General features: G+C 35.2%; 1 protein-coding gene across 6 annotated transcripts in view; it reads right to left on the bottom strand.

Annotated features, from left to right (window-relative positions):
* Positions 1–3,924: 3,924 nt before the first annotated feature.
* The window catches only part of Nol4 (nucleolar protein 4), a 241,456-nt gene continuing 231,678 nt past the window's right edge, over positions 3,925–13,702 (bottom strand). For 5 of the 6 annotated variants that reach the window (XM_090353268.1, XM_090353269.1, XM_090353271.1 and 2 more), the window contains one exon: positions 3,925–5,854. In XM_090353268.1, coding sequence (XP_090209394.1) covers positions 5,661–5,854 — 194 coding nt within the window. In that variant the 3' untranslated portion in view covers positions 3,925–5,660. The remainder of the gene's footprint in view (positions 5,855–13,702) is intronic. The other variant, XM_090353270.1, reaches the window with a different exon arrangement.

Below are 13,702 nucleotides of genomic sequence, written 5' to 3'. Positions count from 1 at the left end.
TGCTTGGTCTTTGACACGTCAGGCAAGCTTTCCTATAACCACGGAGAGAGGCCCAGAGAATCTCAGCATGGAGATACAAGTATGGCCCTGGGAAAAATTTTTGGCAAAGTGAATTCAATAAAGGCCACCCACACATAGTCATAGATAAGCTGGTATGTGAAGCTGTTCTATAATTAGATCCCTACTCAAAGGCAGAGGAAAAGTGGCAACAAACGTGGCAGATATTTAGGAGTTCAACATCTGATTCACACTCCAAAGGTAAAACAGGGTGCACACGTAATTTGGCTGCTTAAAGTCCTAAATCCACTACTCAACCCAAGTAGACACAGGAACACTTCACCTTCATTTTCCAACTAAAAAATTAAAGCAGATGCCTATCTGGAAAGTAATTTTTCTTAAATTTTATTTTATTGTTGGGGTGATGTACAGAGGAGGAAAGGAAAATTTACAGGGGTAAATCCAGAGCTGCCACTGGCTTTGCTAAGCAGACCATAGCCTGAGATTCTAGAGGGCCACATGGTTTCTAACCATCTAGCTGTGCTCAAAATACCCAGCCACCCACACCTAAATTCTGCAGCATATTCTTACAGTTGCAACGCCAACACCAAATCTAGGTAGCCAGAGGAGCCCACATATTTCATAGGATGTTTCCTGGATCATGCCAGCAGGTGACCCTGAGTAAGAATTTAAGACAACCTTGGAATACCACACTGAAGTTTCAGTTGGTCAGTCGAGGGTCCTGGGGCTTGGGTTATGTAAGCAAATCCAACAGGAGATCTTCAGCTAGAAAGCTGAACATAAGATTGGAAGAGAATATTGTTGTATTGATCAAGCTCAGGAGATCACAATATTTTAAGAGAATAATATGTTTTCTCTTTAGTTTTTCTTTCTACCTTTTCTACAGCCCACTTACAAACCAACGATACTGGCAGTTTATTCTACTCCTTCCTTTTATTAACTTTCCTATCCTAATTTCTTTCTTACAAAAATTCTATGTATTCATGCACACTAGTTACAGTCCTCACACTCTACTTGTTTTCCTTCTATCTTCATTTTGGCCTACTGCTTCTCTCACCACTCTTAGTCACTATTTTTTTTAACACCTATGCAAAAAGTTTTGTTTAAAAACACAATTGCATTCCTATTGAGCACAACTGGTTGTGCCAATAGCATTGAAAATGATATTTTACTTAATGTCAAGATCCAGTTGAGAACTGAGTTGATGATTTGTCATTGTTGACATACCCCTGAGACTAGGAGTGCCACTTTGCTGTTACTATGTCTGACGGGACCTAAAGGATAATTCAATAGAAAGACATCAGATGATTAAAATCTCAAACAAATAAAATGTAAAAGACATGAAATAAAAACTTGATATAAATGTAGAAATCTAAAAATAAATTAAAATGAAGCTCTGCAAATGAAATGATCCCTAAGTCAATTTTTAAAAATTCAATTGTGTATTGAATCAAAGGGAATGACAAAATACCGGTGCTTGAAAACAAAATAGATGTAAAAGAAAGATCAGATAAAGGTAAAGGAGAAAGAATGAGACATTTTGCTGGGATATATAAGAATTCTCAACTCCATAAAAAGCCTAAACCTACCTATCATGACCATTAATGAACAGACAATGTGTAAGAAAATATATACAATAATATACTTGATATCTCTTTGATGACCATAGATGTAATAATTCTCAACAAATTATTCTTAAACTATACTACAAAGAGCATGAGATTGACCATAAATGGGGGAAAAAAGAGAAAAGAAATAACTTCACATAGTAAATTTAGAACAATCACAAAGATAAACCTCTTGTTTCCATAACCTAGAGTTCATTTCCTTTAGTCTCATCTTGTATGACCATATGTACATAGGTTTTGAGATATTGTGATCCTCTGCTAGGAGAATCCTAGACGTGTACTAATCTGACTTTGTTATTTTGTTTATCATATATACACCTATTTGTTTATTTGAAATAGGGAAGGGAAGGAGGAAAACAAGGTGACTGGGAGGGGGTGGGGAAGGGAATAGGGGACAAAAACATGAGAAGGGGTATCAAGTTTTGAGACGCAATGTACCCGTTACCTGACGAATATAACTGTGACCCTTCTATACATTATCCTGACAAGAAAATAGAAAAAAAGCATGAGCCATGATCAATTTGATTCTATTTCAGGTATGCATGTTTGGTATCCAAGAATCACATGATCATCACTACTAAATTTTACAATATTCATCATCCATGGTAACAAAAGCAAAAAAAAAAGGAATATAAGAAACATATTTCAGGGCTGGGACTTTGGCCTAGTGGTAGAGTGCTTGCCTAGCATGCATGGAGACCTGGGTTCGATTCCTCGTACCACATACATAGAAAAAAGCCAGAAGTAGTGCTGAGACTCAAGTGGTAGAGCTCTAGTCCAAGGACAGTGCTCAAGCCCTCAGCTCAGGCCCAGGACTGGCAAAAAAAAGAAAAAAAGAAATGTATTTCAATGCAGTAATGACTACACAAAAATCACAAGCCTGTAACCAGCATCATAATAAGTGGGAAAACCTGTATTCTGTAGTTCAGATCTCAACAAAGGTGTTTACTCTGACCATTCTTATGAAATGGATTAGAGATATAGAATCTGTTATCATTTCAGAGTCCATTTCACCCTGGTCAGTAGAGAATTTGTTGTCATTTGAGAGTTCATCTCATTCCAGTTGGAATGACAATGATGGAAACATATGTTAATAATAATAGCCATATGTAAATAAGTATGAGGTTCCTCAAATGAACAGATGTAAGTTTACTTTATTACCTCACCATACCATTCTAGGTTGTATTTCTGAATGTGTGTAAAAATTATACAAGAATGACCCATGCATATCCATGTTTATAGTAATCCTGTTCAGAACAGCTAAATTGAAATATTACTAAACTAGAATTTTACCATGGAACATTACTGAAACACAAAATGGTGTAATTATATAATTTTTAGAAAAATGGATAGAACTATATAGTTAATGTTACTCGATACACCAAGCTTAAAAAAATCAAATACAACCTAGTGTCTAATGAGCATAACTACTGGAAATGAATTTTATAGCTTGGGCTCGGGGGAGTGAGATCATGAGGGGAAAAGGGCAAGAAAATGAAGGAGTGGGTAACACTGTTCAAAAAGCAATGTACATCATCTGACTTACATGACCTCTGTAACCCCTCTGTATATCACTTTTGCCATAACATTTATATATACATATATATGTACACACACACACACACACACACACACTCATATCAGCTTGTCATACAATGACGATGGCAATCACAAATCTAACTGTGGTACCTGAATAAAAACAAAAGACTATCTGGGACAGAACAATGACAAGGTAAAAGGGGGAAAGCACTGGTATTAAAGAGTAAAGGAGATTGAAAAACATCATATCCTTAAATAAACAGTCAGAAAGAGGAGAGAGAGAAGACAGTGGGGCAGAAAATAATTCTCCAAAACACTGAAGATGAGAGCAGGAATAAGGCAGATCTGAGAACAAAATGAGCAGAATGAGTTGGTTGGAGGCACACTACCCACGTATGGAATTATTACAATGAATGCCTTGGTATCATGAACAGATACTCATCCAAAACTAAAATAAGTTTAAAAGTCATATGTTGCTAAGTTGGTCAAGTGAAATAGTTTCAGGTATGTGAATCTCCTTTTCTTCTCAGAATAAATTCATTTTCAGTTGAGTGTTGAGATCCTAGGATACCTTAGAAGACTTGTGAGTAAAGGTTTGGTGCCTCAATTTTTTAATGGATGTAGACGTAACATGGTAATTCGGCTTTAAATGGCAAACTGCTAAAAAAATTATATCACTCCAAAAGTTTGTAAGATTTCACAATCATTTTGTAACACAGAAATCTGTTTATTAAACCAAACAAAAACAGAGAAAATTATACCAGCCCTCGATTTTTGAATTTTCTTTTAAATAAACAAACTCTAAATTCACATCTTAAAAGATGTTTGTGCGTCTATGTATTTCCAAAATACTCATATTTCAATAAGATTTTCACATTATATTCACCAACAGTATCACAAAAGTTGTGGGGTTTTGCTGTTGTTTACAGAACTGTAAGGAACAGTAATTCTAGAGTCACTAGAAGTAGAAAGCATCGCCATGTCCACAGTTACAAGAAAAAAGTGCACATTACTTGGTCACAATCACAGCCATTACTTGAAAAACTATATGTAACAAGTAGGTAAGAAATATCACTGATGCCTTCAACTCATGGTCAAAAACCGAATGACATAAAATTTTACACGAAATAAGGCAAACCAAGGAATTCACGAGGAGTTTGTAACCCAATCAAAGCTAAACAACGGAAAAAGAAAATTGTACCAGAAGCATGAACTAAGGTACTCCTTCCTAAATACTTTAAAAATAGGCTTGCTTTTAGTGCACAAAGAAAACACCACTCCTGGGTAGCTAAGGCTAAGAAAAGAAGAAAGAAGGGCAAAGGATGTTAAATAGGAGGGAAATTGTTCTTTGTAAGTTGCAGCTGCATCCTCTGAGGAGTTCTTTATTTTTAGCTAAGACTGTAAATTATACAAATCATATCAGGAGGCATGGCGGTCTGTTTTTTTTTTGGAAAGTATTTTCTGAAAGAGAAATGAAAAGAAAACTACACACAAGAGTGCAAAATTTCAGATTGTCACTTGCAACCTCTTAACATTCAGTCATCTACATCCAATAGCCGCTGCAGGCATTTGAGTGAGAGCTGGGGCAACAGGAATGAGCAGCTCCAAGGAAACCAAGGTGTGATCCTTTCTCCACACATTTTTTTTATTGTTTTAAGAAGTTCTGTGATGAAAACTGCTAGGGTAAGGTTGCAGCGTGGCATGGGTGTTTGGAGATCAGCGTTAAGTGCAGAAATGCAGGCCTCTCTTGCAAGTAGTTCCTGATGTGATGACTTAAAGAACGTAGGAAAGAGATTTTTCCAGCATCGCTGTTATTAACTTTTTGTTGTTGTTGTTTTTGTAGAAAGAATTTGGAAAGAGGAGAAGGCAAAAGGGATGTGGAAAAGGTACTTACAATAGTTTCTCAAAACAGTTCTCTTTTAGGATCTATGAAAAAGTTACCAAAGTAAAAATGACAATTTTGAATGCAAAACAAGTTTTCTTTTATAAAAATTACTTATTTTTTTAAAATACAAGATCCTTTTTCATTGTTGTTATATCCTGTAGCAACATGAAATTTGGCTTTTGTTTGTTTTTGCCGGATACTTCAGCTTTCAGTCCATTGAGTCAGTAGCAGATTCCACTAATATTTCATTCCACTTGGACCTTGAACTTGTGTTTTACACCACAAGCTTCTCTTCTGTTTTATCCTTGCATTAAGAAATGTAGCCTGTTTTGCCCATGATATTTATGCTGACACATTAAAATAAAAAGCAATAGGCCGGACACGTTTAAAAATCTCAAGTACTTCAGAGGTCAGAGTTCCTTTGAAGCACCTGAACACTTCACTTTATGGACCAAGGACAATGTGGCATAATGGAAGTATTTCTCTTAAAAGATTGTGCAGCAAGACCAGAAATATCTCTGCTGGGAAATCAAAATGTCATTAGTGGAAACTGCAAATTTAGAGCTCAGTGAATACGGTCATCACTTGACTCAGTTTTGTTGTAAAATGAGATTTTCCAGTTCATCTGCAGAACGCAATAAAAATGCAGCCGATTCTCGATATCCTGCAACCAGCTGTCTCACAGCATTGATTTCAGTAGGACTCAGCTGAGGTCTGGAGCTGGAACTGCTGGAAGATCCCGAGCTCGTCGCCAACTGCCTCTTCATGCTGAGATCGGTGGGCCCTACAGAAAAAATAATGACAAATATTACACACAGGTAACTTTTGTTCTAGGGCCCTGGGGGTGGCTACTCTGTAAATGATTGATGAATGAATTCATTCATTCTTTCACAAGCTTTTTTTTTTTTTTTTAATCACGTACTGGTGGTTTAGAAATACGACAGAAATGTGATGTGGCATGAGTGGCTGAGGGAAATTTGTTTCGGGTGACTTGTACAGCCTGGACAATCACTTGTTACTATCTAGAATAAGGAAGGTCTTTGGAAGGTGTGTCACTTGGGCAATTAAAAAAACAAAATGTGGTGTACTATGTTGTTGAATTCAGAGTTTTGTGCTTGCTCTGCAGGCATCTAACATATGAGACGCTCTTGGCCCTCTTTGCCTTCTTTACTTTTCCAGTAGGGCCTCATATGTAACCCTTGTTTGGTTTTGGATGCAGTCTTCCTATTTATACTTCCCATTTAGCTAAGAGGATAGGTATATGCCACTATACGCAGCTACTGATTGACATGGGACTGGGGAGGGCTCAGTTAACCATGGACAGTGATCCTTCTAATTTCCATCACCTGATTGGCTAGGAGTAGTGGTAAGGATCACTGATGCCTAGCCCATAAATTTTACTTTTTAGTTTTAAATCTATTGTGCATATATTGCAGAAGCTTCTTCTTATGATGAAAAGGTGGAGATGACAAATATGTTTTTCTGCACCAGCACATATCCTAGATAGCACACATTTGGAATTTGAATAAGATCTTAAAAGGTGATGCTGACAGCTCTTTAGTACAAAGTTAACTTATTAGGAGAAAACAGAACATCAAGGCTTCCATGGTGTGTTTAGAAATATTTAAGTTGCTATGCAGGTCTTGATTTAGGATTGTTTTAAAATTTTCAGATTGATGATCTCTGCAGGCTGATCACAATTGAAAAGTGTGGATATGTTATAATACAATTTGCTTTTGAAATGTAATAAGTAAATGGTTCGTGCAAATAAAACCACAATAAGGATTCTGCTTTATATATTGTTAAAGATGCTTTAACAATGCTTGTATAAAATTCATTCATTTTTTATATGGATAAAGAAAACCTACTTTCTGGATATTTTTAAAGTTTCATTTAAACATAATAAAGTTATTGAAACATCTTTAATTTAGACAACTGCATTGAGAAGATAATTGACAACTTAATTCTCCTGAGATTATTAAATTGGGATAAATATTTAAGTGTCTATTATTTAGTTATTAGCTATTATTTAAGCATTTCTTATAATTATTAAAATTTCAGTGATTGCCAAATTTGAAATTATTTAATATTGCTAGACACATTAAGTCATACTTCCAAACTATAATGGTCTATAATTTGAATATATTTTAAAAGAATATCTCTAAATATTAGCACATCTTTAGATAATGGAATTTGCTTTGTGAACTAAAACAAGGAATGTGTTTTCCCTTTTGATTCTTCTTGAGAACGGAGGCAAGTCAAGACCTAGCCCCACCTCACCCTTTACCATGAAAAAGGCAGATGTCCCATGAGAGAGAAACAGCTCCAGTTAGAATTTAATTAGAGCAGAGACAAGACCTGCACACAAGAACTCTGACATCTGAAAGAACTCTCCTTCATCTGTAGTGGCCTTTCAAAGCTCTGATTTTTTTTTTCTAACAGAAGTTAGCTTCTATTTGTTTTGCGATTTGCAAAATTACATTATTGAAACAAATAAGCTTTACCTGTGTTCGAGCAAATTATTAACATGTTTGGGTATGTTTAGCAAAAAATCATGATCTAATAAGAGTTTGATCATTGAATGAACACAATCTTGATTGGATTACAGTGGCTTCTTAAAATAAGCACGGGAGAGTATGTTTTATTTGTTTGAATTACGATCAGCCAGTCTTTCAGGTTTTGATTAAAAAATCATTTGCAAAGCTATCAGGGTCTCATACCTTAATAGACAGCTTTTAAAAATATTGAATTTATTTACTGAATACTGATTTAACTGGAATATTCCTTTTGGTCAATCCTGGCCAATTATTCAGTTAAAGACAATATTCAGTATAATTCATGATATGAATGCTTTATTATAAATTATTTATATTTTATTCTGTCTTATAATTTATCTCTCTCAATGTATCTTCACATATGTCTTTAAAGCTTTATTCCAAGTATTCTTTTGATTTTGCTGGTCATTTCTATTATTTCCTATTTAATTAACTTTCCCAATTCTTTCCTTTTATTTCTTAACATTTCTCTTTCATGTGTTTCTAATTTGAAACAGCATAAAGAAATAGAAATGGTAGTTACCCTGGTAATACATGGGTTGAAATGTCACAATATAGTTCCTAAAACTATATGATTATTTCTTCTTAAAAAACAAAATGTATTTTAAAAGTGACTAACTTATTAATTTTCTATTTTTTGTAAATATCATCCCATATGTATTATACATAGTTGTATTTGATGACATTTAAATATAAACAAATATTTGTATCTATAAGTATTTTTGTACACAAAGTTACCAAGTATGTTAATGAAATTTTGGGTACTGTTATTTTAGGGGATGGCTAACAACAGAAAGAATATGTGGAACTAAGTTAGTATCTAGATATTGCCATTAGATTAAATTATATCTTTCTCAGTGTACCTATGTTTTCTTTTTGCCAGTCTTGGGGCTTGAACTTAGGGCCTGGGCACTGTCCTTGTGCTTTCTCAAGGCTAGTGCTCTGCCATTTGAGCCACAGCACCACCTCTGGATTTTTCTATGCATATGGCACCTAGGAATTGAACCTGTGTCTTCATGAATGCTAGGCAAGCATTCTACCACTAGGCCATATTCCTGTGCCCCCGCCCCACATTTTTCTTTTCTGGCTATTAGCTTAGGAGAGAAGTATTTTATTTGGCTAGGCTTTTGAATATGTCAGTTTGTCACTTTATTAGCCTTTCCTTTATTACTTTTGAGTCCATAAAAGGCTACCTGGTTTCTAGACAATAATTAGTTAATGAACCAGTCCCCTTATTATTAAATAATACTCCAAATAATTGTGTTAAAAACAGTTGTTAAGTTTATTACCATAAACATGCAAATCTTCTCTCACTACTTCTGCAAGTATATATTTTCTGTGGTTCTGTTAATATAAGTACAGGCTCACTCCATCTTCAGAGAAGTTAAACTTTGGTTGGGAGAAAATGTTAGCTGTCATTTGTCATAGGGAGCTATGCTTTCTCTTTAGTTCAGTTCAAATTGCACTCATTTCCTACTCATTTATTCGAATTTTTCTGCAGCCTGCTATGATTGTGCTTTATACCATTAGATTTTTCCCTTTTGATTTAAAAATATATGGGTGCATCGATATTAAGTAACCCCAAACAGGCTATTTCCTATAAAGTATGCAACAGCTTCTGAGATACATGTTTTAGGAGTGTTTTAAATGTACTGAAAGCAATACATATATCATTGTTAGGCCAGGTATGAGTTTGAGGTGCTGTTATACAAGAAAAAAAACAAACGAGAAGCAGATGGTTGAACTTTTTAGTCCCCAAATTTCTAGTTTTCTTTCTAGCAAAGGTAAAGATTAAACATACGCTACAATTAGTCACTGATGGTTCATGCCTTTCAACTAATACCTTCACAGGTACAGACTGATTTGAAGGCCATTTAATTTTAGGGAGCATTGTAAATATCAGTATCTCCCCCCCACAAGTAAAAACTCACCATAATTATAAGGAGACACATTTAGTTGAATCTTTTAATGGCTGAAAACTCAAGTCTCTAAGACCTGCCGGTAAAATTTCTATTTTTTTTTCTAAAGAATTGGTGGGGAGGGAAATGATTAGAGCTTTCTGTCTAATAGTCATATGTTCTACCACTTGATCCATGCCTCAGGCACTTTTTGCTTTACTTTTTGGATAGGGTCTACAACTTTCTATCCAAGTCTGACATAGGAATGATCCTCTTATGCATTTCTCCCTTTTAGTTGGAATTACTTGTATGAAACTGAGCTTCTTTACTATGATGAGATCTCAGTTAACTTTTTGATTGTAGCAGACCTTTTCATTCTCCCTGGTCTCTAGTTCCTGAAAGCCTGGAATTTCAAGCACATTCAAACAAGGCTGCTAAGACAGCATTTTTAGTAAATCACGAATGAAAGAATCTTAGCATGCTTTGTTTCCAGCCAAGTTGAGACTGGTAGAGAAGGCAAAAATAGAGTCCTACAGGGAAAAAAAAATATACTTTCTTTTTCTTTTTTTTCCAGTTGTGGGGCTTGGACTCTGGGGCTGGGCTCTGTCCTTGAGCTCTTCAGCTCAAGGCTACCACCCTACCCCTTGAGCCACAGCGCCACTACCAGATTTCTAGTGGTTAATTGGAGGTAAGAGTCTCTAGGACTTTAGCGCCCGGGCTGGCTTTGAACCACAATGTTCAGATCTCAGCCTCCTGAGTAGCTAGGATAAGCATGACCTACCACACCCAGTCAATTCTTTAATTTTTATACCTAAGTAAAGTAATTCTTAAAATATAGGAAATATAATGATCAGTGTAGTATTTATTATGTTGTAAAAGAACAATTAAATCAATTACATGAACTTAGGCAGCAAACTGATTTTTCTCAAGAAAAGCACACATGGCCAAAAGGTAAGTGAAGAATGTTTAACATCTTTAGCCAAAAAATTTAAAAACTGCAATTCAATTCCATTTTATCCTAGTTAGAATAACCATTATAAGGAAACCAACCAAAACAAAACAAAACAAATAAAAAGTGACAAATAGAGGGAGAATGTGGTTAGAAGAAAAGTGAGAGGCAATAACTATGGAATCTAGTATGGTGGTTCCTAAAAAAATTCTAAAATTAGGACTGTCATATGATTCTGCTATATGGCACCTGGGATATACCCGAAGGATTCAAAGTTAGCACACAACAAAGACAGGTACTCACATCATGTTTACTGAAATACTCCTTATTTTGAAATAAGAGTATTCAGCAACAGATTAATGGGTAAGAAAAAAATCTATATATACATATGCACACATATACACACACACAAATAAACTCCACCACACAAACACACCACACACAACACTTCACAGAGGAAAAATCTACATGGTTTTTCAGACTGCTCAGGAGATCATCTCATCAAACAAAATAGTCTCAATAAAACCTTCATCACATATTATTTTCTTTTTGTGGAAGCCTAGATTCTGCAAAAAAGGACATGAAAAGAGAAGAGAGTCTTTGTGTGAAAATCAAGGGAACCAGTGCTGGGTGCGGGGGAGTCAATTCGGTGTTCAAAAACAATAAGGATACTTCATTGACCCGAGTTTATTTTTCTTCAGATATTGAGTGGCCTGTAGCCAAGTTCACTTTAACACTGTTGCTTTAGAAGTGAGTGTGCACACACAGGTATGTGGAGTCTGCTACCCTTGAGCATCTTTCTGTTCTTCAGTTCTATAACTTAAGGTGAAGAAGAGGAAAACAAACATTCACTGTGTGAATCAATAAATGATAGCAATAGCAAATAGTAGATGGTTCTTAAAATGACTCATTAAAACTTGAACCAAAAGCTAGCATGTTTACAAATAGCTCCATGTTCAATTTACAATTATCCAGAACTAGGACTCATATGAAATGCAGAGTATTGATGCTGAAGATTTTCTCTTTTCCAGTTTGTCAATATATTTTGGAAGTAAAAATAAAGATTGAATAAAAATTGTAAGAAGCAGAATGTGGAGATAGATGTCTGTACGTGTCTCTCTGAGTCTGTCCCCCGAATATTTACAGTGCTTCATGAACCATTGAGTGATTTAAGTGTTAAACATAATCATTTTTATAGACCCAGACAAATCCAGGAGTGGGAAATATAGATGGTGGCTAATTCAATTTCCCTATGGAAAGTAATTTTCTGACTTTCTAGAAAAGCAGTGCATGCTGAACTACCCAAGAGAGCTCTTTTCATAGTTTCAGAAGAAGCTGCCAACAGTGAAATTTAACTGGTTTATTAAAAGAGATCCCCAGAGAATGTACCGAAGTTAAAGGAGATTCTGGAGGAAAATATCTCATGCTAACCATAATGAGTCTGGTCATCTGGAAGCCCCTGCACAAGTTTACCAGAAGGATCAAGAAGGGAGGGCCAAGAATAATTCTTTTTCATTGCCTTTCTTCAGTGAGTAGGCACAACACATAATTCTCATGGTGTCAAAGAGTACCTAAAAGTCCCTTACGTTTGGGGCAGGACCAGGTTTTTACAATGCAGCTGCAAGAAGAACCTGATCAATGTTGAATTACAAAGCCAATTACACTTGCTGGAGAGACCGGGGAAGCACAGAGACACTAACCAATCCTTTCAGAGCCTGTCTCAGAGGGTCTCTGAGCATCTGAAAGATGCTTTATTTGATTTTGCAGGTAATTAGTACAATTTCCTTGCAACTTTTCCAGCAAATGATTAACACAACTTTCAGTTATTATACTGAAAAATAAGCATCATTTTTCTGAGCCTTTTCACATCTCAGTATGCGCACGCACACACGCATGTGTGTGTGTGTGTGTGTGTGTGTGTGTGTGTGGAAGTAATTTATGATCTCAATTATATTCCAGGTAGTTACAGTACTCTGTGGAAAAGCTGGACATATAAAAGGAACTCAGTTCAAAATTGTGATTACAATTTAAACACCTAATCTCTGGTCTGCTCTTCTCAAACATCATGTAATTTCAGCTTGTATCACAATTAAATGTTACCTACTTATCTGTCTATTTATTATTATTGTTATTGTAAAGAGGATGTACAGAGAGGATACAGATAAGACGGATAATGAGTACATGTCTTTTTGAACAGTGTCCTTCCTTCATTTTCTTCCCATTTTTTTCTTCCCATTCTCCCAAGGTGTACACTTCTTTCTCCATATAGTGTCTAATAGCACTGCTGCATTTCCTCACCACTTGTCCTACCATTTCTAGGCTCCTTCTTACCATCACCTAAACAAATTAACAGTAAGACAAAAGGCACAGAAAACAAAAATAGCAACAAAAACAAACAAAAATAAAAACCTCTTGTTTCCATTTCTTGGAGTTCATTTCAATCAATATCATTTTATATGATCAGATGTACATGGCTATTGAGGCTTTGTGATCCCTTCCAAAAAATATCCTCCTTCGTTCTCACTCTGTGAATGTCTTAAAGATCTGTATAATTTAATATGTCCAAGTGTATTTTTTTGCCTTTTACCATCCAGTATGTTTACTTCTAGATTTATAAGAATATTCTAGTTCCAACAAATGAGAGAAACCATGCAACTTATGTTTCTTTGGATCTGGCTTCCTTCGATTAGTATATTTTTTCCAAGTCTTTCCATTTCTTTACAAACTGTACAGTATCATTCTTTCTGAAAGAAGAGTACAATTATGTTGTATATGTGTGTGTATACACATATCAGTGTGTATTTATACACATATATATACATACATGCATATATACACATACACAGGTATACATGTCTATGCATACATACATATACATTAGTATATATGTACATATACATATGGATCTCCTTTTCCTATACACAATTTTAGCTTATGTTACAATTAAATTCTTTTAAAATTTGTTTCTAGTTTTAAACTAATGCCCGTCTATCTTAGAGTTTCCAACTTCTATGTTATAACTTGCATATGAATTAGCTTTACTCATGATCTCCAAATACTTGAAAGTTGTTTTAATTAATTAATTAATTTATTTATTTATTTTCCAATCATGAGGCTTGAATTCAGGGCCTGAGCATTGTCTTTGGACTTTTGTCAAGGCTAGTGCTCTACCACTTGAGTCACAGTACCACTTCCAGCTTTTTTCTATGTATGTGGTACCAAGGAATTGA

The sequence above is a fragment of the Megascapheus bottae genome, chromosome 19, assembly GCF_031878675.1.
Source record: "Megascapheus bottae isolate mThoBot1 chromosome 19, mThoBot2.hap1, whole genome shotgun sequence".
NCBI classification, from domain to species: domain Eukaryota; kingdom Metazoa; phylum Chordata; class Mammalia; order Rodentia; family Geomyidae; genus Megascapheus; species Megascapheus bottae.
This window is presented reverse-complemented; position numbering and strand designations above follow the sequence as displayed.